Here is a 26,625-nt window from a genome sequence, read left to right on the forward strand (position 1 = left end):
CAATGTTTATTAAAACAAAATGATTTTTCACAATATCCTAAAACCTTTCAGCAAAAGGCCTGAAATGGTTTAAAAGAAATACATGTAATTCTCCAGTTTGAATTATTTTATTAATGCAGTCCCATTTTCCCCAAGAAAGTATATGAATAGTTAAATTAGGGCGGGGGGGATCTTCATTCTTTTTTACTTGACTGATATGAATAATTTTCATTTTAAATCCAATCTCAGTTCCCCATGCAAATAGGGAAATGCAGCCATACAGGAGGTAGTAACTCCAGTATGGACAAATCCAAACAGCAGATAATCCACATTTCTGTTTGACTTAAAATGTATCGATCAGTCTTTTAACACTCCATTCCAGGATGCTTGGTTTCAAAGAAACGTCTATTCTTGGGAGGGGGCTGAAACAGGATGATCCAGGTTTGTTGTAAATAGCTGGTAGTAATACATACATACACACACATATCATATATCATATACCACATATCACATATATATGAGAGGAGATCAACAAGGTGGGTTATTTTTGGTCTGATAGAGAGGTGGGATTTTTTTTTTTGTCTGATAGATGAGTACAAACCTTCCTTCCAATGATTATATTCAATATCTGGTTATAGGACTGAGTTTCTATGAATAATTTCCAAAAGCAATTTTTTAAAAACCTGACTGAACCTGAGTGGCATGCAGTACACAAAGATGAACTTAACTGAATTGAGAAGCCTCTTATCTCATCACAAGTCCAGTCAGCATTTCACTACATCCGTTTTGGTAGGTAGACTGATGCACTATTCCTTAAAAAGGCATTCTAGGTGTGCCGAATTGAGAAATTGAAACAGCGATAGCTGTCCATCCACACTTCAACAGGATGAAGGTGATCATCTTCTCTCAGACACAAAAATATAATCAGAGAATTAAGTAATAATTAAATGAGGTAGGATTTCACTGATAAGCATTATAGTGGCTGCTATAAAGTTACTCTGTACCAGTCAAGATCTCTCCACTACATGCCATCTAAACACACACTCCTCACCACCTGAGAGGTGTTCGACCAGCCACACCAAGCAAGAACAATGAATACTCTGAGAAGGGCCATGAATTCATTGCGACAGCATTAACTACAATATAAAATTAGAAAATAACCATTTTTCACAAGATGCTATAATTTCAGTAATTAAATATCTCCTTTAGAAATTGATAATACTATAAGGGAGAGAAAAATTAGAGTGTTTCCTAATTCAAGTTCCTAATAAACATAATCTTCGTATAATTTTAAGAAATAAAAAAATAGAGGTATTTACCTCTTCAATACCTGACTAGTGTTTTTGTCAAACATAGTTTGAGTTATTGAATGAAAATTTATAACATCTGAACAGATATTTCTCCTTCCCAAAATTCTTATTACTTAATAAGCAATTAGCCGTACATTGATCTTGACCTGAATCTTACACTTCAGAAATAAAAATGAAAGGAATTTCAAGAAGATATCTAAGAAAATGCAAGTTTCCTATTACTATAAACAGTTAGAAGATGCCCCGATCCTAGGAAGCACACTGGGATAGCCCATGCTTTATACCACCTTGCAAAATCAGGCTGGTACACTATCTTCTTTGCAGCTTTGAGATTCAATTAGAATGTAAGTGAAAAAAACTGCATTCTAGTTTTCATTCCCTACTGGAATATTTTTGGTGACTGCTCACTAAAGAAGATGGGCAAAATTTCATCCCTTTTAGCATTCTATGAAGCACAAAAGAAGACTTTTCTCATCTTTTTAAAGCAAATTAATTTTCATATGATGTTATAAGTTGTTGTTTCTCATTATGTACTTTTAAGGTTTTGGGAGAGAGAGAGAGAGAGAGAGAGAGAGAGAGAGAGAGAGAGAGAGAGAGAGAGAGAGAGAGAAGAGTTTCTGTTAAATGCTTCCATTATCCCTTGCTAAAACCAGTAGGAGCTTTTAGATATGAAAATGGGGCCAGAAGGAAACACTTTATGGGAAAATCTGCAGTGGCACAGTTTCGATAATGAACATGCCTAGAGAAATAAAATCATGCATGCTGTATGTGTTGGGGGGAAGAAACTCTTATCTTCAGTTGGGTTCTGTTTCCCTTAGAGAGGCTTATATTACCTACAATCAATAGGTCTCCAATTAAACAAAGAAGATTTACATAGGCTGGTGCATTTTGGAGCTAATGAAATTGGTCTAACAGTTTTGATGAGAGTAAAGCATTGGATAAGAGGGGAACTTTAGTAGTTCACCATATATAATTGGGCCCAAGTCCTTAATTCTGATTTCTAACTTTTCTACTACTACTGCCTGTGGCCTGTCCCAACTTGGGGTAAGTAACTATGCCAAAATACACCTGATTCAGTGCAGATAGACAGACAAACCTTTAAACGCTCTCTAGACATAAGGATATGACTGACACTTTCCCTTTGGAGCAAGTGAGTATGTGATCCAACCCTCTTTCCCCCACCATCACCACCACCACCAAAGTGTGTCCATCCTAAGGAGAGGACTCCATATTTAATCAAGATTATGCTCTTCAAAAATTCAACAGCGTGAAATTAAATTCCGTTGTCTCCCCTCTAGCTAGGTACCTAGCACATAGTAGGTACTTGAGAAATGATTGTTGTTATAAAGATGGTTTTCTTACATAAGCTGAAACAATGGTTATATTTTCCTATCACCTCCATATCATCTTTTCTAGGTAAACAGTTCAAAAAAAGTCAAGACCAGGATCTTAGATGGAAAAAAAAAATAGCCTGACAGTTTTCTATAGATAATTCTAGCATCAACAAACCTTTATTTTCCAAATTATAATTATTCACATATAAATAACTCCTTTAGGTTAACATGCAACTTTGGATTTTGGTGAAGAAACAGAAATCAGGTAACATAATAGGGTGAGAAGGGAAAAATCATTCTCATACAAAAATTTTAGGCTTAAAATCAGTCCTAAGATGAACACCCAAAAAGTATATAATATGTTACCTGGTTTTAAAATTCAGACTATCAGCTTCTCACATTTTTGTTTTGTTTTGTTCAACCCATATTCTCCACTTAGTTCCCAGCTCAACAAAGATATGAGCAGGCCCTATGCACCCCTATGGGGAGGGACACAAAAAATTAGTACAATCTAGCCCCTGCTCATAAAGAAATCACAGCCCAACTTGGAAGACAGATCATTTTATGATACAGGAAGTGCTAACGGTAAGTACTGACTGATATAGTGCTGCCAGGATTCTATGGGCATGTAGGGAAAGAGCCCTTAGTCCAATGCTGGGGTGAAAAGAAGCTTAAGTACTATTAGCCAATTAAAGGAGGGTGAGGACATACCACATAGAAGGAATAATACAAAAAATAAAAAGAGAGAGAGAAAAAATAAACACACACACACATTATGATACAAAGTGTGGGTAGAGTCTCATGGGAGACAGGTAGGAAGGCAGGGTGCCTCTGTATGCTCCATGCACTAAAATTTTCACTTATATCTTTGTATGTGCTCTCTTCAGTTTCAAGGTTAGTTGTGTTAACTGGTTAACTCAATCCAGAAAGACAACTCAATCACCTTAATTATTCCACATTTGTCTACACCTTTCCCTTGTTTAAATACTGTATCTACTTTTTAAATATGTTTTTATTGATTTCAGAGTTGAAGGGAGAGAGAGAGAGAGAGAGAGAGAGAGAGAGAGAGAGAGAGAGAGAGAGAGAGAGAAACATCAATGAGAGAGAATCATTGATAGGCTGCCTCTTGCACACTCCACACTGGAGATCGAACCCGCCACCTGGGCATGTGCTCTGACCAGGAATCAAACCATGACCTCCTGATTCATAGGTCAATGCTCAACCATTGAGCAACACCGGCTGGGCTGTGTCTATTATCTTGATTAAAAATAAGAACATTCAATAAAGTATAGCACTGTGAAAGAGGGCTCACCAGAAGCATGAGACATTCCCCAGCACTAATTCCTTAAGTCCTGAACCCCACTCAGACTTTAGTTCCTACCTCCAAAAGTTCAAGGGTCCAAGGCTGATATGTCCGTTTACTGAAACATCAGCCTGATGGGAGTATGCAACTGGGGATTCATTCCAAATTTAAAGACAAGCAATCCTTTCTCCACATGTTGGACAATGAGAATACACTATAAAAATTTCCTTCTAAATAATACATTAGAAAACAGACAATGGGGTTATATTGCAGACCCATAATTCTAATCTAAATATATATAATTTTAAAAGATATAACATTAACACTGTTTATCATGTTCAGTTTTATTCTTACTAATTGAAAAAAATGAGAGATTAAAGAAAACATAATAAGGCCACATATATAAAAATGCTATTCAAGATTATAAGAAAATAAGCTGTGTAGAGTGGTGGGGGTAATGAGAGAAGGAAATTAGTAACAAAAACAGAGAGATTTTCAAACTTTTAAAACTTTCATTAGCTATAAGTACACTTTTAAAATAAAGGAAATATGGATATTGCTAAAATCATCAGGTGAATTCAGATATTTGTACCCATGTGGCTTATTTAATCTGAAGACAACACAGTTTTCCCTGGAGGAACTGAACTGCTAACGTCCCATGAACTCGATCAAGTTCGCCTCACTTCTCTTACTGACTGTAAAACAAAGAAATCTGTCTTGAGTTTCATGATGTCCCACATGTCACTGTGACTAATCCCCAGCCATTTTTATTTACAGCATTCAGATGAGTTTCTATGACAATCCCATGCCATTCTCAATGTTACACACGCATTTTCTACCTTTTGAAAATAATTACAGAACAAATCATTTGTTTTAGTTTCTATACAAAGAAAAGCTCACACATTTAATGGCTGGAGAAATAGACTTCACTTTCAGATCAAACAACAAGCAGACATAACAGAACAAAAACAAAATCCAATATCCACTGTTTGGGACCACCAGATTGTTGTTGTTGTTTGTATTTCATTTATCAGACATGCAAAGGTCTTCTCTTTCCCATCACCATCTGTACACACTTTCCCCAAAGACCTTCACACCTGTCCCATTAACACACAAGCACACACTCACACATACAGGACCTCTTCTATGCTTTCTGTCTGAATGTATATTCGTATCTGTTTTCTTTTAACAACAGAAAATAAGGCAAAGCAACTTGAGACCTTGGACAATTTAAATCCACTTCAGTATAAAAGTCTCAGGATTGCTAACTTTCTCTGGAGATGGAGCAAAATAGAGAATGTAGGTTATACCACTGGGACTTGACTGTTTTAGGAACTACTACCAACTGCCAAATGAATTCACACGGCTGGCTCTCCCAGGCCTTCCTTTCCTTGCTATTTTTCATTCCCTCATTCTCCTGCTGTTTAGTTTTCCTATTACTCTGTTTTATACTTCACTATTACTAGAAAGATGTTCTTTAAAAAAAAATAGAACTTTTTTTTTTTTTTACCCACCAGTTTTCGTTAGAGAAAACATGCTACAGTGAACTATCAAATAATAGAAACCACCTGTGCCCTCTCCTGTGTCTGCTCGGATTTTCTTTCCACTCACACAGATATATTTGACATAAGAAAACAAAAAAATCTAACTGGAGAAGTATCATCAAATGATAGAATTCCTCAACATACACCAATTGTACAGCAAAAAGGCAATATAAACAACTGGTTCTGTGAATTATTAAAAACTCACACAGGCTATTGGTTGGAAGGATCCTAATTTTAAAACATGAAAAGCTTTGAAGTCTTAATTTCTTTTACTTTAATCCTCACCTGAGAATACTTTTCTATTTATTTATTTATTTATTTATGTTTAGAAAGAGTGGAAGGGAGGGGGAGAGACAGAGAGAGAGAATTATCAATGTGAGAGAGACACGTTGATTGGTTGCTTCCTGCATGCGCCCTGAACAGGGTGGGGGATTGAGACTGCAACTGAGGTACATGCCCTTGAGCAGAATCAAACCCGGGACCCTTCAGTCAGAGGGCTGACACTCTATATACACTGAGACAAACCAGCCACAGCTGAAAGTCTTAATTTCTGAGGAAATTACATCTAAGATGGCATCAACTCATTTCATAACACTTTCTTTAGCTTTGTATAGCTGGCACCTAACACATAGTGCCTTAAGTGCTCAAAACATGTTTCCTGAATGGACTTGCCAATGACAGGGTAGAATTTGTCAATAAAGGCAACTAAAATAGATCTTCTATGCCAACACCAAACAAAAAGCATCCACCTTGATAAAAACAATAACAACAGGCTACAACTGCTCTCCAATTTATGCAAGAATTTTCTATCTCTAGAGCTCTTGGGATGTGTGGTCTTAGTTTCTCACCTGTTAAATGAAGGTTTCCTCCAAGGTGTGAAACTCTGAATCTAATAACAAACCAGAACAAGCTCTATATCTCACTACTTTTCCCCCTCAATTCTCACCAAAACTTGCTTTAATTGATTTTAGAGAAAGTTCAGAAGGGAGAGAGAGAAACATCAATGTGAGAGTGAAACATCAATCGTTTGCCTCCCACATGCACCCCAACTTGGGATCACACCAGCAACGTGGGTATGTGCCCTGACGAGGAATCGAACCTCAACTTTTCAGTGTACGGGACAATGCTCCAACCAACTGAGCCACACCAGCCAGAGCTCTCACTACTTTTTTAAGCTTCAGAGAAAACAAAGTGCTTTCAGAATACTACATACTTCCAGAGAGCACTTTTTATCCCATCCAAACATTCAGAGGTGGAGCTTAGAGAGTTGGATACATTGAGAAACACATTAGAGAGTAAAAACAGGCCACAGAAGGGTCTGACCTAGTTACCAGCTCCAATCACTTAACTAACCATGTACCATTGACATGTTACTGAGCCTCCTGAACTGCATAAAAGCAATTGTAAAAGTTCCCCTCCCTAAAATGCACGGTTTACATGAAGAGCTAATAACATAATGTATAAGAACAGCCAATTTAAATATTACAGAAGTTAACAACAGGAGCCTGTGGTCTGACAGATCTGGCTTTAACCCTGGCTTTGCCACCTACTGTTGGCATGACCTTGAGTGAATTACTAACCCTCTCTGAGCCTCTGTTTTCCTGAATAACAGGAGTAATCCACAACAAAAGTCATCTACGATCTCTACACACCCCACCACCCAACTTGAAAAATTTTCCAAATCTTGGATAAGTACAAAAGAAAAACAAAACAGAAACAAAGAAACCCACATATAACCAAAGGAACTCATATCTACAATTTAGAAAACCAACAAAGCCAATCCTAAGAAATAGCACCCACATATATAAACTCCTTGAATCGGCTCAAGTGTTCAAAGAGTTTGTAATAGAATGCTCTAGTACAAAGCCAAATGCACTGTTGCAGCTGCTCTGTCCTCACTTTTAAACAAAGTGATTGATAGGAAAGTCCAAAAGTGAGCATCTCTAAACGTGATGCTATGTTTTTCTCCAATCTATCTGTTTCCCTCCAATTCTGCTATCTCATGACATGTCTCATGTCTTATTCAGCATCATACCCACCCCAGCACTTCCTAGGCTCAATTGCAAATAAAGTGAAAAGCTATGTATAATCAGTCTTTATATAGCAAAACTGAAAATGTCTCTCTTTGAAGAATTACAAAGCTTTCTGAAACCTCTGACCTTTCCAGAGAAATCAGTCACTGTAGTTTAAAAATGTAGGTGGAAAAAGTACAAAGTATTACATTTATCCATTTTGCATGTTTGCTGTCTTTTCTGAAATGAGGGGCAAATATCTTTAGAACAATTAGTTATTCAACGCTAACAATTCAGATTGCAATATTCTCATTTTCCAAAGGACTATATGCATCCTGGGCTCAATGAGATGGCATTTTTCTGTTAATCTCTATTCCCCCTTCCTTTTAGAGAAAATCTAAACTACATGAATCCCAGAACTTTTCTTTAAAAAATAAGACTTTTCCTATACAGTGAACAAGCCTAGAAAATAATAAAAATTCATCTGAATATTCTTAAAACACCCCCATAATTCTTGATTAGCTTGGGAGGGGGAGGGATTTCAAAAAGTACATTTAAAAGGAAAAATAATTCTTAAAAAAAGTCCTTGTCACATATTAAGAGGCCATACAATAAAAGTATTGCAAAGACTGTCTTTTGCTGACAGGGACATACAACAATAGTTATGCTGTTAAACAGCATCCAGTTACAAAGACTTCATTCTCAGAAGTTACTTGAAACTACTCTCCAAAAGAGAACCTCTAACATTTAAAAGGGAAGAAAACGCCAACTAAATGAATCAAACAGAAACATCAGTAACTAGTTATATTTATATAATATACATCCATGCAGAAATCTTGCCACAGTCATACAAAGATACAGACAAGCTTTTGCCAAAATCTTATCAAGAATCCTTGCATCATCTTAAATGTATGTAACCCACTTATCTTTAACTTCCCATTACTTAATGCTAAAAATATTTTCTCAGGTATACACACTTTTCCATCCACAATATTTATAATGACTAATATTATTTTTGAGTTCTACTGCGTAAAAAAAATATTTACAATTTTCACTGCCACTTTGCTATTATACCTAAGCTCATACAGTTCTGTTTAACAGCATGCTATGAAGGTTTGCATGCACATACATAATATCTTACTTCCTCATTCTATAGTAAGCTCTTTAAGCATCTCCATTCCTCATTCACTTGTAATGTTTAAAAAATGCCATGAGGAAGGGCTTGATGTCATCTCAACACTGAAATCCATCTGTCCAGGACCCTCCTTTGCCTTTCGTCATTTTGCAGCCAAAATTTTCATCAAAGTTGATGAGAATTTGTCAACCTAAGAACTTGTAATGTCAGCTTCTTTGGAAAGCAATGGAATATTTGAAAGTGACAATAATGGGACCCTATATATACAATATTCACTTTATGTAGAAGCTTAAAATAAAATAACTAATCCCTTTAAGATTAAAATACCAGTATCCTAAATGCTTCCCACAGGGAAGGAGGGAAGAAGCAGGCACATAAGACAGAAGAGATAGTCCTCCATTTCCCATATTAAGTAATGCTGCCTGATTTTGATAATTAAATGAAAATTGATATTGTAGCACCACAGTTTCTATTGGATAATAGAATTTGACAAATACCTTTCCCTACCAAAAAATTACCACTTAGATCAAGCTATTTGACTCACCACAGATACATCTTCCTCAACAGCATGAACATGTTGCACTACCCAGTCATGGGCTGGCAAAATTACAAAAGGAAATAAAATCACCCAACCCATAGCAACTAAGACAACAGCCTGACAAGGGCAGATGCTACACAGACATACATACAAAATTTTGAATAGTATTTCTCTTTTAAGTGTTTTATTTTTTTATTTTATCTCACTTTTTTAACCCATAGAGTGTTTCAAAAATAGCTATTAAAATATTTGTATAAATATGTATGCTCTGAAAACTGTTTATGTCTGAAACTCACAGGATTTGGGACCACCATAAACACCAGAGACATCATAAGGCAGGCAGTATGGAACGGGGTGGAAAGAACAATGACTGTGAGTCCTATTTTTTAATTCTAACCCTCTTTTGTTTCCCATTTATTCACAAACCTAAATTTTCCTCCTCCAGCATAACTGATACTCAACAACCCTAATGTTAAGACTTACTAGCATTTCTTTAAAAAAAATTACATTTTCTTTTATTCATTATAGGTTCCAGTTCAGCAGCATACTTTATTTAAAAAATCCTAAGAGAATTAATATGTAGAACCAATGTAGTAAAAATTATTTTGCTGGCCTTTTTTTTTCTATTTACAAATATAAAATTCATGTTGAGTGAGGCTTTGAGTTTTTGTACTAAAGTCATTAAGAACTAATCTTGCCTAAGTTTAAAAAAATGAATATAAGGGCATTAAATAAATCCATCAATAAATCATTTAAGGGCATTAAGATAAAGCTTGTCCCTATTTTAAACTCTGCTTTCTAGTTTACATTTTTTTAAAATTTTTTAACTAAAAACACTCCATTTTCGCTTTCTTTTAAATAATTATACACAAGGCCATAATCAGAGGGTCTTTATGCAGTAAATTTTAAAATTGTAAATCTAATCATTATGGGAAGTTATTAATATATATCTCATGCATATAAGAAAATATGTTTAAAAAATCTACCTAGTAAAATATTACATGCGACTCTGGTTTTTAAAATGATGCTTGCTTTAATTCTCAATGGCTCCCCAAAGGATTTAGAACCAATTCATCTAACTTTATCTTACTAATAAAAAATGTTTTTAATCTTAAACTTGTGTTGTGATGTCAAATAGAATTCACTAACTTCAACTTCCTAAAAACAAAATAGAACAAGTCATTCCAGATTGTTGGCCCCCACACTGACAAGCTCAAGACCATTTCTCCTTCTAACCAAGTGCAGCCTCATTCTGTGGCTAAGAACTGAACTCCGCAGTAAACTATCTCTGTGGGAAAGGTTTGGATTTTGACTTTTTATTGATTCAAGGTAGATGTGTAATACCATTTAAATGACAGCCAACCCCAAACAACAAAATAGAAAGAAGGTTATAGAATAGATCTTAATTTTATTTTTAACAGCAAATAATTTGGAATCAGCAAGTCTGAATTTAATTTTGCTCTGACTTGGCCACTCTGAGACTTTATTTTCATCTGTACAAATGGAGAGTGTATTATTTATTCACAATATTGCTATGAAGTTTTAAAAAAAGAAGAGGAAAGAAAAAAAGCTTAGGGCAAAACTTAGTGCAGTCCTTGCCATAAAAGAGATATTCAATAAAAGTTATTTGTCTTCCATCCTCCCTTCCTTCCATCCATCTCTCAATTGATCAAGGCCCAAAATATCTATCACTAGGAAGGTATGCAAAAAGACACAAGGAGCAATAAGTTTCAAGTTCGAAAAGAAGATTAAGCTGTTCCACTTCAATCTCCAGTTATTATGACCACCCTAATCATTTCTAGGTTTGGAATGAGCAATTTATTACATGTCAAAGAAGACCAACACTTGCCAAAATACATAACACAAATGAACTTCTTTCCTTCAGTTTTATCTTGTTTAGCTTAATCTTATTTAGCTTCTTTACAAACAAAACAGCAAAAAGATCTCTGCCATGAAGCTGCCACAATTTGTCATTTGTGGATTTATTTCTTTGCCTCATAAGCCATGTTTATTTCACTAAAATGGGAGGACAAATTCCATTAGATAAAATATACTTTTACACTGTGGAGTTATCATAACAAAACATACAACATTGTTTTCTAATATTTGGGGGAAACCCGGGGGGTGGGAAGGGGCAGGAGTCATTTCTGTCTTTGCAGCAGCTATAGAATTCTGGTTAAGTTTAGGGACACTAAAGTTTGGATCAGTAATTTGTATCTTACAGTTGCCTTAGTGGCTGACAGCCAAAAAATAGACAACAGTATTAAGCTGTCACCTTAAAAGGTGAAATGGTAATAATAATAAACATATCAATAGCTCCTTTTCAAGTGTATGTGTGCCACAGTGTCCCTAATTGGACCCCTAAAAACTAAAAAAAAATTTTGTGAAACTTTTCTTTCTAAAAATTTGCACAGAATCTCCAAAAGCCACAAATAGTCTCTTAGTCTAAAAGAAAGTATGCAAAAAAAAAAAATGTGAGTAAATAGATTATAAAATTCTCTTGATATCTTGTTGCTTAGGATCCTCTTACAGTCATTACTTAAACCAAAACACTTTTTAGAGCATCTCCATTTGCGATTAAGTTCACGGTTTTATGTTTCTCTTAACAAAGCATGCCAGTTCATTCATTCTCTTCCTCCTCCACCTGACTTCTTCCTCCCCCTTACCCCAGCTCCCAATGATTTACAATTTATAATATATTGAAAAGCAACATCTAAACTCTAAATAACCATGGAGAAATTGTTGCTGAAATGGTCATAAAACAATGGTTAGCACATTCACTGCATTCAATCTGTATTTGATGGGTTTTTTCCCCCCCTATTCTAACCCTCAGAATTGTTTTCAATAATCTATATTAACATTTGTGAGCAATTAGAACTGTTGTTGCTTCTGTGCAAGTTTTTAAAAGCCGACAGGCGGTTCTGTGTCTTCTGGAAGCAGCTTGAGGCCTTAACCAAGTGAAACACCAGTCCTACTGTGTACAGCAGTGACCACAACAAAGGCTGTGGTTTCTCCCACACTAGCCCTAAATAGGTTTAAATTAATGCTATTCATCACTGGGTGGAAAAAAGAGACAAGGCAAATCCAAGCCAGCAGCATTGAGAAATTTCTTACCAACACTCGAACCTCTTAGCCATAAATGAACTGACCTCCTCTGTTACAGGTTTACACCAAAACCACTCTTCCTCCTTATTCCTATACATTCTCGGCCTCTGAATGTCCATCTTTTTCACTACATTCTACATAAAGGATACTGTTACTAAATTCTAGATAACGGATATTGTTACTATCCTCAAGTTACACAGAAAACACTCCAGGGTATAAAAGCCATATTTATCTCAAGTTTGTTGATTGTTAGTGCTCTTTCCTTTGAAGACTTGAAAGACAAAAAGATAAATGACGTTTTCTGAAATTGTGTGCATATACCAATTATTTACAGTAGATCAGTCAGTCACAAAAATCTATCACAAGTTTAGTGTCAGGTTAGGGTTAGAATTTGAGGTAGGGTGGTACTTACTCTATTAATTTTAAATGTATATTAGTCTTACTCCTTCATTTTCCAAACACAGTTTATGATTACAAATCACAGAAGCTAACTGCACAGCTTCCAACCAGGGAGTTTTTTAAGGCACTGAAGAAGTTTAATTACATAATGTCTAGTCCTAGACTTGGACATAAACACATACGCACATATACCTGCTAACAGAATATATGGAACATAGTTGAGATATGCAATACTGCCATAAACTAATGTGGTTATCTAAAAATTAAGAAACTGTTGTAATTAATTTGGCATAAAATTATAAACTGTAACAGTCTAACATTTACTTAAAAATTGTTACAATAATTACTCTCTATGCATTGATAACCTTATGCATATAGCTACACTGTATTTAAAGTACCAGCTTTATTTTTAAAAATAAATAAAAAGAAAGAAATCATTTCCACTGCTCTAAACAACACTCTGTGTGCAGCCTGGATGTGCACACGATGCACACATACGCTCATACACAGACACTCCTAATCTTACACCTGTTCTGAAGCAGTAGGAAGTGAATTCTCAACCTGTCAACATGACCATCTGGTCTATCTGCATATCACGGCTTTCTCTATTACTCTATGAAGGAATGGCAATCACGAAGCCAAAATAAAACTAAAATGCACCTAAATGGGAGTCTCTCTCTCTCTTTGTTGAAACGGAATAATACGTGGCATATCAGAGCAAAACTCACAGTAATGTAAATAATTTAAAATGAGCATTCACGCTAGCATAATAAGGTGAATAATATGGTACAGGTGATATTGTAATCCGTAATACTGCAGTACAGATTTACAGGACAGGTACCAGAATTCCGAGACATGGCAACAGCTCTTTGAGTGAGTGATTGGACCTTTGCTAACCCTAGTCCAAGCAAAGCTAAGTAAAGGTAGTAAAAGGAGCAGCATGAAAGCAATCAGTTACTATTGTACTAAAACATCACCATGCAAAAAATGCTCGCTTTGTACCTTAAAACTAACCAAGTACTCGTGCTACCAGTAGGGCAAATTCAACTTTCTGTGTCACTGGTTAATTAACAATGACAGCAATTAGCTGGCAAATTTTGGTCATTTATTGATCTCTCCAAGTAAATTTTAAGACCACTAAAAATATCTTCCAATCTTACAAAATTCCTCATGTGCAAAAAGTGAGGATGCTCATTGTGATTTAGTGTTTGGGCCCAACTTAAAAACTAGCACAGGCCAAATTGAATTAAACATAATTTTATTTGTTTAATTTTTATTTTTAAACATCTCCATGCAGCTGCCTCAGAGCTTTCATTCTATGCCGCCCCTCCCCCCCACCCCCCCACCCCCGCCTCAAGTAGGTAATAACTATGAAAAATGACGTGTGACACTGTCATTCTGGGGCCTAGATACAGCAACCTACCTCTAATGCAAGAGATGCATTCTTTAAAAATCTAACTTCTTACAAAATTTAACTAACTCAGGTGAAAATCTCCCTAGAATCTGATTACATTACCAGAAGTTATACAGAAGCAGTTAAAAAAACAAAACAAAAAACAACACACAAAAAAAAAAAACAACAAAAAACTCTCCAGAAAGTTCTCGGTTGAGTGCCTACTAATGAACAAAGGTTAACTTTATCTAAAAGGTCAAATGCCTGGTGGCTAAGGTTATGACCTTAACAACTTAAATTGTGACCTTGCCACGTGCCGGGTATATTGTAGATTCTGATACAGATCATCTGGTAAAGACTGGTCATAAATTAGCTTTACTGTTACACACCCACAAAGAATACCATTTGCCACAATACCATAATATCTCCAAGTTGTCATATGATACAGGGAAAGGACAACTCAAACAGAGACCAAACGAAAATGAATATACTCTTTTATACTTTTAACGAGATGAAATTCTCAGGCTTTTGGAATCACTCCGATTTCATTATACGTGTTACTAGTTATCAGCCACAAAATTCACACAGTTCGAATGCCACTGATTTAGAGGAAAAATTTGGAATGTAATTTATGTATTGTATTTTAGCATCTCATTAAGTCTCAGGCTAAATCACCTCTGCTTTTAAAAAGGTGATTGATTCTGCATTAGTTTCCAGCATTTACATGTGTGTTCTAAGATTTCAACTTCCTACCAAAGAAGAGGCCGAGGAATAAAGCAATAATTGTACACATTTTTTAGAAGGAAAAAAAAACAAAAAAAAAAAACACCTCCCTTTTGTGGCCAGCTAGCGGGGAAAAAGAAGACTTTGGGGGAGAACACAATATATAACACTTTAAAGAGAGAGGTGGGGGGAGCGGACTCTAGGTGAAAAGGCCACAATGATTTTGGCATGTTTCTTGAAGCACGTTCCAGAGTCTCTGCCTCCTGCCAATACTGGCAAGTTCTCAAAACTTTTAAGGAGGTAAAAACATTGTTTAGTGTTTACAAATCTTCAGTATTATAACAGATGCTTGTCAAATCAGTTGTATGTAAGTTGACCGGCCTACCTCGTATTTGTATTGGCAGCTTCCCTTCCACAAATAACAGGTCTCTAAATCTCTTAAATCAAATTTGAAATATTTTCAGACAAAAGGCCCCTAATATGTCCTTTTGCAATCATCCTGCAGCACGCACAGAGAAGCAGCCATTACTGCGCTCTGCTCCGGTAAAACCAATGGCCTGGCACTTGGCTGGCATTCAGGCCTGACAAGGGATTCTGGGATACATCAGGAAAACCAAACCGAAAGGTAGTCTGATCCATGTTGCTGTCAATAAATCTTTCATAAGCAATAAGGATGCTAACTCTCCTAAGCAACCGTCTGCACGTCATTTTACCAACATCACCCTTTAAGTACTGAAACAACGAGCAACTGTTAGCTCAAGGACTTGGAGCAACAGCACAAGTAATAGCATCAACAACAAAAGAGAATGCATGTCATGACAATAGCTAGAAAGGCTGCATCTCTTAAATCTAAAGGAAATGTTTATATCTAAAACTTAGAATAGATACTGCTCGCACCGATAAAAACGTAACAGGTATTTCATTCTGATAGTACCTTGTAAGCAAGTACAAAACATACCATGATGTGCATCACCTGTTGGCATCCTCAATTTTCAATTAGAGCATTTCTTATAATTTATAAAATACTTACTTCCTAAATATTAAAAAGATGACACACAACATTTTAAAAAATGTTCCCTGAAAGCACTTAGAACACCCATATTTTCTTTGCACCTTGCCTTTCCCTATCAGAATCTCCACTTATATATGCAAATAACTTTTTTAAAAATTTAACTTGACGTTTTCAAAACACAAAACAAAATAACAACAATGGAATGGTAAAGGGGTTAAGAAAGGACTACTTTTCCTGTGTAAAGGTCATCTGAGAGGTGTGCCTTTTCATTACCGCCACCCAAAACTGGCTGAAGCAACAGGCACTTCTTATAATTACATATAAACATTTTCAGAAACTCACATATTTTAAACACTTACAGATCACATCCTCTAAAATACTTATCTATCCCCTACCAACAGAATGCGAATGATGATGAGACATGCTTGCAAAGTTAATTTCTCCAGTTTCTTATGTAAGGAAAGATGGATAACAAAAGTTCTCTTTCTGAAACATATATTGAGAAAAATAATAGAGAATAGGATTTCAGCTCACTTCTTTAAAATATAGCTTGCATCTTTATAATTAAAAATGTTTTGCAAAACAGTACAGTGTTGATTTTACAGATAGTATCTTCTCTCTCCTTTGTGAAAAAATATGTAATTATATGAACCCCCAAACAATCTACTGGTAGGATTCCACAACCTTCTTTCTTCCATCAGGCTCAAGTAACTGCCATGAAGGTGATCTATCACGACCGATATGTACATATAAAAAGTCAACAAGTTACACAAGATCTGAGCTTTCACGTAACACAATGAGCCTTTTGTCTAAAACAAGATGAAAGGAACAAAGTAAAAATGCATTATTTTATCCAGTCCTTAACTCAATAAAACTATTGAGTTTTATCCCGAATGCTACTCTAACTGCTGTAATATGCACAGGTAAAACATGCCCTGAAAACAGCCCTGAAACAATAAATAATTTTATTATGAATCAAAGCAACTCACTAAACCAATTATCAATATGGATTTCTCAATGCACTCTATAGGTTGGTTACTTTTAAGGTTAACCTCTCCATCAATTACTTAAAGAGTTGGTTTGCTTTTTTCCTTAGTTTTCTTAAACAACACTAAAAGTTCCTGAATGCAAAGCTACTAAGCCTGCATATTAATATAATTCTTTTTCCCTCATAAATGATCAGCAACTTAATAACAATAATCTCACCTCCAACCTCATCTTCATTAGCACGGTGTTCAAGAGGCCCCCGTAGGGTTAAAAACATTCCCAGAAGAAAAGCCACTAAAAATATTGCCTCACTACCAAACTACATGCTTTTTAACTAGATCACTTGCCAGGTAAAATACACCCTTCGTTACAAGACTTTTTAATGGGCTTCTCTGCCCAGCATCAAAAACTGTGATTTAAACATAAGCATAACTGACTACCCAACACCTTTGATAACGCCACTTGCCAAAAGAACTCAACTTAGTGCGAATTCTCTCAAAGCTATGCTTTTCCATCTGAATGAAGGTGGCATCCCCAGACTCTGGGGCTGTTCTGACATTGGCCCACCTTTGAAACCACACTGTCCATGTGCACAGAACCTGCAGAATGAGGGCGTTCAAGAATGGCCCGGCACATACAGAGGTCGTCGGGAAAGAAACACACACAAAAGAAAGTTGGAAGGACTTCTCACCATCGCACTTACCTGCTGCATGCACAAAGTATGCCAAATATAAATCGAGTTCCTTAACAGAAACCCCTATGTGATGGGGCTGGACACAGAGCCCTGGATTAGAGCACTGCGGGGACTTTACAAGGCGCTCGCCGTCAGTACTTTCGAGCGGAATACCTTTAAATAAAATCACCATAACCAGGTCCAACCTCCAGACTTTATCTGCCTGGCGGAGGCAGTCAATTCTTCGCATCTTGCCTTTCTGGTCTGGGTTGGAAAGGACACAGCATGGAGGCTTTTTCCCTGTAACTGTAAGCACAAAATCCTCTCGGTACTCAGGTCGGATATCTTTCCGTAACTTGGCCAGAAGTCGAGATGCCCACTTCTGCTTGACCTCTGGTTTTTCACTTAGCAACTCATCCTTCACGGCTCTCTCTTCTTCTTTTGACATACGCTTTTCATGTTTTTTGAAGTATTTTCGTTTTCGGGCCTGCAGGTTGAACCATGTGTAGGCGAAGGCTCGGACATGGGGCAGAAGGGCTTCGATGAAAGGATGAAATTCATCCTAGGGAAATGAACAGAAACAAAAGTATGACTACACTGAAAACAAAAAGAAACAACTTTTTTTTTTTTTCAGATGGTCACCTTCAAAAAAAAAAAATCTTTATTTCACTTGAAATTTGATGCGAGGATTAAATTACCAAAATCGTATATAGAAGAATCCCTATGGGAAGTCTGAGAGGGAAAAAAAGAAAGCGACCGGTATTATTTCTCACAACCTCAAAGAAGAAAATTGCTAAAAATTAAAAAAACGTTTTGGTATAGTCACCAAAGCATCCCAGGTTCTATGGTCCAGTCTTCGTTGCAAATCCTTTAGCTAGTAAGTAAAGTTTATCGGAATGCTTATAACAATATATAATCTTAACCCTATTTCAAGGAAGGCATATCTAATTTTGCTCCAGCCTTGACCTCACTACTTGTAGTACAGCCAGGGTTCAGCCGCCAGATTGGCAAATCCTAAACATTTAGATGCCAGTCAATGTTTGTGGAAGTCTAGGAGCAGAAATCGTCTCCGCGATCAATGAAAATAAAGACTTTCCCTCTAAAAACACTGCATGTAGACTCTGATCTGTGTCTCAGTCATTTTGGTAACATCTTAATTCCTTTTTAAGTATTCCAGTTGTACATAAATATTTTTAGTCAAAAACTTAGAAAAATATAGCAGAGGACCACATACAAAAGAAGAGATGAATCTGACATTCATCAGACTAAAATAAAAGATCTATGTTCAAGACATAATTTCTGAGACTATGGGAATGAAACAAAAAGGGGGGGGGAGGGAAAAAAAACAAAGAAAAGCGTACATTCCAGATAGTAAACAGAATGTGTCACTGTGACAACAGTGTTGCAACTAAATACATTTAATTTACTGATATGATTGTGAAATGCCTTCAGTAATGATCATCCCTCAAAAAAACAAAATAATTACTTAACTTTTGAAAATAATATTTCAGGCTTTTTCTCACAGGAAAAAGGAGAACCTGGTATATTCAATGTTTATGAGACTCCAGGAAAACCGTCATGGTTGCCTCTTAAAATTCAAGTAATTTGAAAATAAAATGGAATTTAAAATATTTAAATTTTTCTTACTGTTTTACTGAAGATGTTTGATTCTTTTACTTGACATTTTCTTAGTAAATATAAAAATAAAATTTTTTAAAAATTAAACAGTAACCTCCACAAAGCTTTCTCGGTACATCTAACTTTTGATTAACCAACCCACACTAATCTTACATAACTTTTCTCCGCCGAACAACCCCCCAAAAGGATAAATTATTTACTTTCAAATAAATGAGAATAAGAAAATCAAAGAGATGCTTGATGACTTTTTTAAAGGGTGTAGGGCAGACAAATATTATAAAATGCATTCTTTTTCAGTTCATAATATCCAGCTAGATATATACTTTGGAGACAGAATTAACTGCAGTGTCCAAAATACTACTACTATTAAAAATTATTAAATTTTTAAATGTTCAAATGTAAACTGAGTGGTTAAAACTGGTAAAATATTTTAACAATGAAGTCTGTTAAAATATTATAAATTATAAACAATCATCTAAACACATATTATTGTTTTGAAAAGTATATATTAATTAAATACATAATAAATCATTTCAATAAATTAGATTTCTTTTTTTCCTCTCTGAATAAATTTCAGGCTCTGTATTTCAAGTTTAACTTTGAGAACTGCTCTTTTTCAATAAAAGAATCCAAGAAGTCAGCTTTTATAACATGTGAGCCTTCTTTAAGTGAAGAAGGAACAGGAAAAAAAAATACAAGAATTATATTATCCTTTACCAAAAAGCCTTGGCATTTTTCAATTTCTGATGTTTGAAAAATCTTTCTTACTGCCACACTGTAGAAGAGAGAAATGGGGGGGGGGGGCAATTTTCAAGTCACAGTTTATCTACTAAGAGACATGCCACACCACAAAGCATTTAAACATTACTAAATTCTGAGCTCATCCTTGAAATGCTCTAAAATACATAAATTTGGAGTTTGAAATGGTCCTTCACATTGACTGATTTTATTATAAACATAGGACATGCTAGGGACCAAGGCTCTATGGCATTATGCAAAGAACTCCTGGAGCCTACCTTAACTACAAAGTGAGCTTTCACCAAAAGGAGGATTTCATTTTAAAGTATCAGCCCTATTTTATAATGCAAAGAATAGCATATTTCCAAACAATTCATATTTATGCTAAAACATTCTCTTATTAAAAAGCTTTATTAATAATAAACATTTTAAATAAGCATTCTAATATGGCATTTAAGTGCTCAAAGATACTCCCAACATGTTTCTCGGAGAACGGAGAACTGCGTTCATTCGTGTTCAAGAGGATTTTGTTTACCTGCCAACCAAATGCCCATATATCCCATCCTAAAAATCCTTAAATAAGGTCAACTATATCAACTAAACATTAAGAATAATCTAAGTCCCCATTTTTGCATCAAAAGTTTTTACAACTTATTACTCCCCAAAGGTCTCAAGAATGTGCCAATAAAAGTGCACAATATTTTGTATAACTTTACACACATGCACCATTAAAGTGCTAGTTATCTTTCTCAACTCACAATTAGAAATATTCCAGAACATCAGAACTAAAGAATATCATTAACTTGTAGGAAATGTCCAGGAATAGCATGCATTAGATCTTTAAAAAAAAATAGTATGCCTTTACAAATAATGTTACTGCACATAGAACCATAAGTTATGTAATATTTTAAAATAGTCAAGAGAAAACAAAGAATGTTTTACATATGTACTCAGTGAGAAAGTTACTATCCACCAATAAAAACAAACCTGAAAACCTGTTTCCAAAGCGGTATGACTTTGAATCAGCACCTTAAACGTTGATCAGTTTGTAAGTAAGCCAAGTTTAAGAACCACTGAATGCTGGCATTTCTGGGACTACTTCTCAAATGTTCACCTATAAATTTCTACTGTGTTATCATTCTGTGGCCAGGTACATGGTTTGCTTATGATATGCCTGTATATTAAAATAAGATGTCTAGCATTTTTCTGATAAAGTTTTTAAAAATTGCATACACATATATGGAGTTTATTCTTTCATTGAGGGTACTTTTATCACTGTGCTTACTGGACTTTCTCTGGAGACCAATAAGCTACCTAAGTTTTTCTTTTTAAAAATTGGCTCTAAAACTCTATAAATATTCCATCAAGTTAAATAAATTGAAAAATCAATTTTTAAAAGAAGAAATCATAAAATATATGGCCCTCATTTGCTATTTAGCATATATTTTCTTCACAAACTGATATACTAAGTAAGCGTTTCTCTTAGTGGTGCTTCCAGAAGAAGGCCTAGTGAATGTATCAATCACACTGCCAAATATGTGTAAAGAAAAAAAAAACTTTCTTAATGTGATCATAGCTCACAAACCAAGAAAATCCAGCTTTGTTAAATAAATAACTATGCCCTGGGCCTACATAGATTCACAGGTATCCTATGTGCACCATCTCAAAAATATAAATTTAATTTTGAGAGCTCACTTGAGAAGACGCTAATGTATCCTACTATTGCAGCACACTGGTATTATCTACAAGTTCTATGTGTTGCAAACTTTTGTCAGCTAGAACTTCAGTCTTTGAATCTCAGCATTTTCACTGTGGTCCTTGCAACTCATTCAAATTATCTTACACTTTGCATCTTATCCATATGCAATTGTGAACTTTGCCAGAGTGGTTGAAAAGTTTCACTCCATACTTCCACAAGTTACTAAAATGTTACTAAAATAGGAACTTTGGAAGTTTGTTAGGGAAAAATAAAAAACAAAAACTTTTACAATAACTAAAAGCAACTGCTATCCATTATTACTGCTAGGCCTAAATCCTAAACAGATCATTTCAACATAAAATATGCATTTAAGAGTCTTCTGAGATCAAATAACCAGTATTTTTACTGTTAGATATTGCAATATGAAGAGATGTCATGTGGGAAATAAATCCAGACTCTACAGAGGGGAGGAATATCTATTGATACTTTTTAGCCTTCCAGAAAGTATTCCGATTAAACCGTTATCTCCTGCAAAATGAAGGCAAGAAGTGGTAGCAGGTTTTTTTTTTTTTAAGGGAGTGGTGAATAAACATTTTATAAGAAGCATACAACTTCATGCAAGTGATTAATGGTCAGATCGCAATGTACCAAAACAGTATGAAGGCTCACACTTTTTTTCTTTCCTTTTTTTTCCCCCTCACCGCAAAATCACTTTTGACTTCGTGCCTTTGAGTCAAAGAAAATAATACATTCAAAGGGGACCAGATTTGGAGCCATGAAGTAGCAATATTTTGCCTGGGGGTGGTGCAGACAACAGAGAGGTGGGAAGGGAGGGCATGGAAAGGAGGGGTGGTGGGGCGAGAAAGACCCACGCTCCGAGTTGGATCGGAGAAGAAAGTTGCCCCTGTCCTGCGCGCACAGCGTACGGAGTCGCGCGGCAGCGGCGGCGGCGGCGGCGGGAGGCGGCGGCGGGGGGGAGCCGAGTCTGGCCCGGGCCGCCGCTCGGGCTCGCGGCCGGGAGCCCAACTCCGCCCGACGTCCCCCGGCCCGCGGCCCGCGGCCTCCGCCGCTCGCCAACCTGCGCAGCGTGGGCTCGTCCCGGCACCGAAACTTTCACTCGGGAAAGCAAACGGGGGACGAGCGACAAGAACGCAGGCTCCACCCGACCGGCGCGGGGGACGCGCGTCCGTACCGCCCTGCTCCGCGGAGCCCGGGGGCCGGCTCACCGCCGCCCGCCCGCCCGCGTCCGAGGGGCGCTGTCCCGGCCGGGGCCGGGGACACCGGCCCGCGTCCCTCCCGCGGCTGAACCCCAAAGGCTGACAAACAATAAACAAAAGTAAGAGTTTGGGGAGGCTGCTACGGCGCGGGCTCCGGGAGCGGGCTGTGGGCGCGGGGATCCCAGTTCTCCCGCACCGGGGGTTCCGCATGCCCGCAGCGTGCGGGGTGTGCGGTGGGCACCGTCGGCGGCCCCCTCCCCGGGCGCCGCGGAACTACAGGAGCCGGCCTCCCGGCTGCAGAAACGCTGAGTCCAGATTTCAGCGTGTCATGGTCTGCAACCCGCTGGAACACGTGCGGAGCGTCCGAAAGCACCGCCGTTCCGCAGTCCAGCGCCCCGATATTAATTAACGCATTAATAAGAGGGCGCCATTAGCCATGTGCCCACACAAATGGCCGTGCAGGAGGAATGCACCCGCATGGAAACAAAGTTACTTTCTTAAAGCTGTATTTCTTCCCCCTTCCCCCCACCCCCCCACGAGCACACACGCGCACACACACGCAGACACGGGCACACACCAAGACACATGCCCCGGGCCCAGCCGACGTGACGGACCCCGGCACCCCCTGCCCAGCCCCGACTCAGCCCCCGCCACCCCGGCCCCCCAACCCCGCCGCATCCCAACAGCTGCTTACCTGGGTGAGACAGAGCGGAGAATACATAACTGCCGGGCGGTGGGCTGTGCGTGTGCGTCTGGGTGTGCGGTTTGGAGGTGTGCGTGAGTGCGGGTGAGAAAGGAGAAAGAGGGAGAGAGGAGGAGGAGAGAGAGAGAGAGAGAGAAGGGGGAGAAAAAAATCAAGCCTGCTTCTTGCGTTCACATTTCCAACTCGGCTCAACTGCAGCCAGCCAGCGCTATTGCCGCTCCATGAGCTGAACTTTAACCCCGCCTAGAGTTTCCCTACACTCCACTATACATGTCTACTGTACGCGGGCGTTAAAGGCATAGCGCACCCTTTCCCGCTCCCGCGCCCGCCCGGCCGGGTGCCCGTGAGCTGCCTGCGCGCCCGCCTCCGCCTCCGCTCTGCACCGCACCGCACAGCCGCCGCCCGCTCGCGCCGCCGCCGGGGGCGGGGGGAGGGGGCGGCTGCGGCGCCGCGCGGCCAGCCCGGTCCGAGCCTCCACGGCCGCTCGCGCTCGCTAGCTCGCTCCCTCTCCCGCTCCCTGGCTCGCTGGCTCTCCCGTCCCACTGCCCCCCCAGCAGCCCCCCACTCCGGCCCCGCTCAGCGCATTACTGGGTAACGCAGTGAGGAGCAGTTACAGTCTGTACTCCCGGGCAGCTATAGGCTGCCACAGGATGTGCTTAAGCAAACAAAACTACTTTTCCTCATCCCCATCCCCCAACTCCCGCCGCAGACCTTCGCGGACCTCGGGGGAGGACTTTGGCAACTTTGCCAGGTGCTCCGGTACCCCCCGGTTCGCGGCGCGGGCACCCGGAGAACCTGGGACCGGGCCTGAGGGTCAATTTGCATGTATGCAAATTTTTTTTTATAAAAATCGGACCTCCTAGGTAACTTTCTTCTCCTCTGAAATGCGGTATGGCTCAAAAGCCTTGCAATCTCTCCAACGAAGCTTTCTGTGGGAATAGATCGTCGGCAGACGTAATTATGCACAAAATCCTGCAAACTTTGTGCCACTTAAGTCCGATGGCATTCAGGAGCGGGGGTGGTAGAGAAAATGTTCACACAGAAGATTCACCGGATTTGGGGGTGGGGGTTGTCTGGAGAAAGGGAGGCGGAGATTAATGAGCGTTCTCCCTCCCAGGACTGTGAAACTAAGTGGGTTTGAACACAGACGCCATAGAAAAAGTTCTATCACGTTCAGAAACAACAGTGGTTTAGCTGTGACATCTTTTTCTTTTTAGGAAAAAAAAAATGTTAAAGGGATGTCTCCTGCGGGAGGAGAGATGATTCTGGTCCACAAACGCGTGCCCAGAACTGGACACAGGCTCTCATTACCGTCCATGTGCCTGGAACACCGCTGGAAGGGTGCCTTTTAAGAATCCCCTTTTTCCTCCCCCAGGTAATAGTTCTTAAAATGGAAAAGAGCTTCCTGCAATTATTTTAGGTTTGCTCAAGTATTGTTTTGGCAGAAAAGGGGGGTGGTTTTTAGGGTTTGGCAAGTTGCCAAATAAGCCTGCTTTTCCAGTTTTTTTTTTAACCTCATATTTTCTCTTCTAGGCTCTCCTCCCTACTTGGGGGGGTGGGGGGAAAGTATACCTCCTTCATCCAAAGTCCCATCCCGTCTTTTTCTCCTCATGTCTCTCTCATGCTAGTTTGCAGCCTGCTGCATGTGCTGATCCTTCTCAAAATTCCAAAAGGAAAGACATTGAAAGACACTGGCACACAGACAGGGGAATCTACACCTTGGTAGAAGTTACACAGCTTAGCCTCTGAAAAGAGGAAATTCACTGTAGGAATGCCCACTCTGCAGGTGAGGGTCAGGTGAGGTATTAAAGGCCATTCTCATTCAGGCTCCTTCTCCCCCTTTTTAAATGAAGGGGCAACAAAATTGGTACAGGGGAAATATTCTGCATTTGTCTAAATTATTTTATGCTTGTCCTCCAGTTAGTTTATTGCTAAAATAAATCCTGAATGTTCAAGAGACCATTTTCACACTCCCCGATTCTAAATATTCTTGGACGTCTTTCAGATTATTTATTAAGAGGTGAGGGGAAATAATGGCTTAAACCTTTAATAAGAGAGTCCCATTTTTCCAAACTAAACAACCGCTTTTCCTTAGTTCCTCTTGGATTCCAGTAGGGGAAAATGTCCTAAAAGCTAAGCCGAGTTACAGAGACAAAATCCCTGGCCACGAAACCTTTGCTGGGATCTATAACTTCAAGGCGCTCCAAGTTTCCTCGATAGACATTTCTGGCTGACAGTCCCAACATGTAACTGAGGCACAGTGAGAAGTTATTGTTCAAGTGTGCACTCTTGGGAAGCTGTCTTCCAGAGCAGATTAAAATCTTTCTTTTAAAGATAGACTTCACATCTGCCTCCTTCCAAAATACCAAAGATTCTTACTTTTAATTGAATCTCAAGAAAAAGAAAGAAAAAAAAAAGAACTGGCACGTCGCCCTTGTTGAAAAAGAATGGGGAAAAGTAATTTAATGCTGATATTTCTACTTTCAAAACTTCTTTTGTTGCAGCAGTGGATGTGCCCGCGATTTCCAGCTTTCTGTGGTTAGCAATATTATCTTAAGTAACTTTTGGCGCCCTTCGCAAGACTTTTGGATATGGGACGATTGTTTGCGCCCTCTAGGCAAGGGCTGGATCCAAGTTCAGCACCAAAGCCCTTCACATCCGCTCCTGCTTTCTCTCCTATCTCCGCCAGCTCCCACTCCCTCCCCCGCGGGAGGATGGGGGAGGGGGGGGGAGGCGGGGGAAACACTACAAAGTACAGTTCCAACTACAGTCTTTGGAAACACGACTGAGAAAAATACAGTAGAAGAGTTACAGTTACAAAAAGGCTTCTGGTAACTTTCTCTCCAACAGGCATAAATTTAAATACACAAAGAAACAGATGTTTCTCAAAGGGCAGTCTGGGGGTAAAAAACATTTCCAACTCTCTCCCCTCTTCCCAAGTTGCAAAAGTAAATCCTTGTCCAGAGTTCACAAAGATACTAAGACACTTGAGAGAGTGAGCAGGGATGGAGGGAAGAAAGAGGAGGGAAGACATAGAAAACAGTATAGGAAACACAGGTGAAGTAGGAAAACTAGTTTACTGCAATCATATAAATGCCCTATTGTTAGGAAGGATAAACCCCTTATTGGAAATAACCGCTCCAATCATTTATTTTGCAAGTGCTGGGAGGCTGCCTTGAAATG

General features: G+C 38.5%; 1 protein-coding gene across 5 annotated transcripts in view; it reads right to left on the reverse strand.

Annotated features, from left to right (window-relative positions):
* The window catches only part of NFIA (nuclear factor I A), a 366,953-nt gene extending 342,823 nt beyond the window's left edge, over positions 1-24,130 (reverse strand). Inside the window, exons 1-2 of one of the 5 annotated variants that reach the window (XM_079776638.1) lie at positions 23,434-24,130; positions 17,478-18,009 (exon numbers count right to left, since the gene is read on the reverse strand). In XM_079776638.1, the coding sequence (XP_079632764.1) occupies positions 17,478-18,009; positions 23,434-23,460 (559 nt within the window). In that variant the 5' untranslated portion in view covers positions 23,461-24,130. The remainder of the gene's footprint in view (positions 1-17,477; positions 18,010-23,433) is intronic. The other 4 variants (XM_079776639.1, XM_079776636.1, XM_079776640.1 and 1 more) reach the window with 4 other exon arrangements.
* Between the last annotated feature and the right edge of the window lie 2,495 nt (positions 24,131-26,625).

The sequence above is a fragment of the Cnephaeus nilssonii genome, assembly GCF_951640355.1.
Source record: "Cnephaeus nilssonii genome assembly, chromosome: 7".
Classification (NCBI taxonomy): domain Eukaryota; kingdom Metazoa; phylum Chordata; class Mammalia; order Chiroptera; family Vespertilionidae; genus Cnephaeus; species Cnephaeus nilssonii.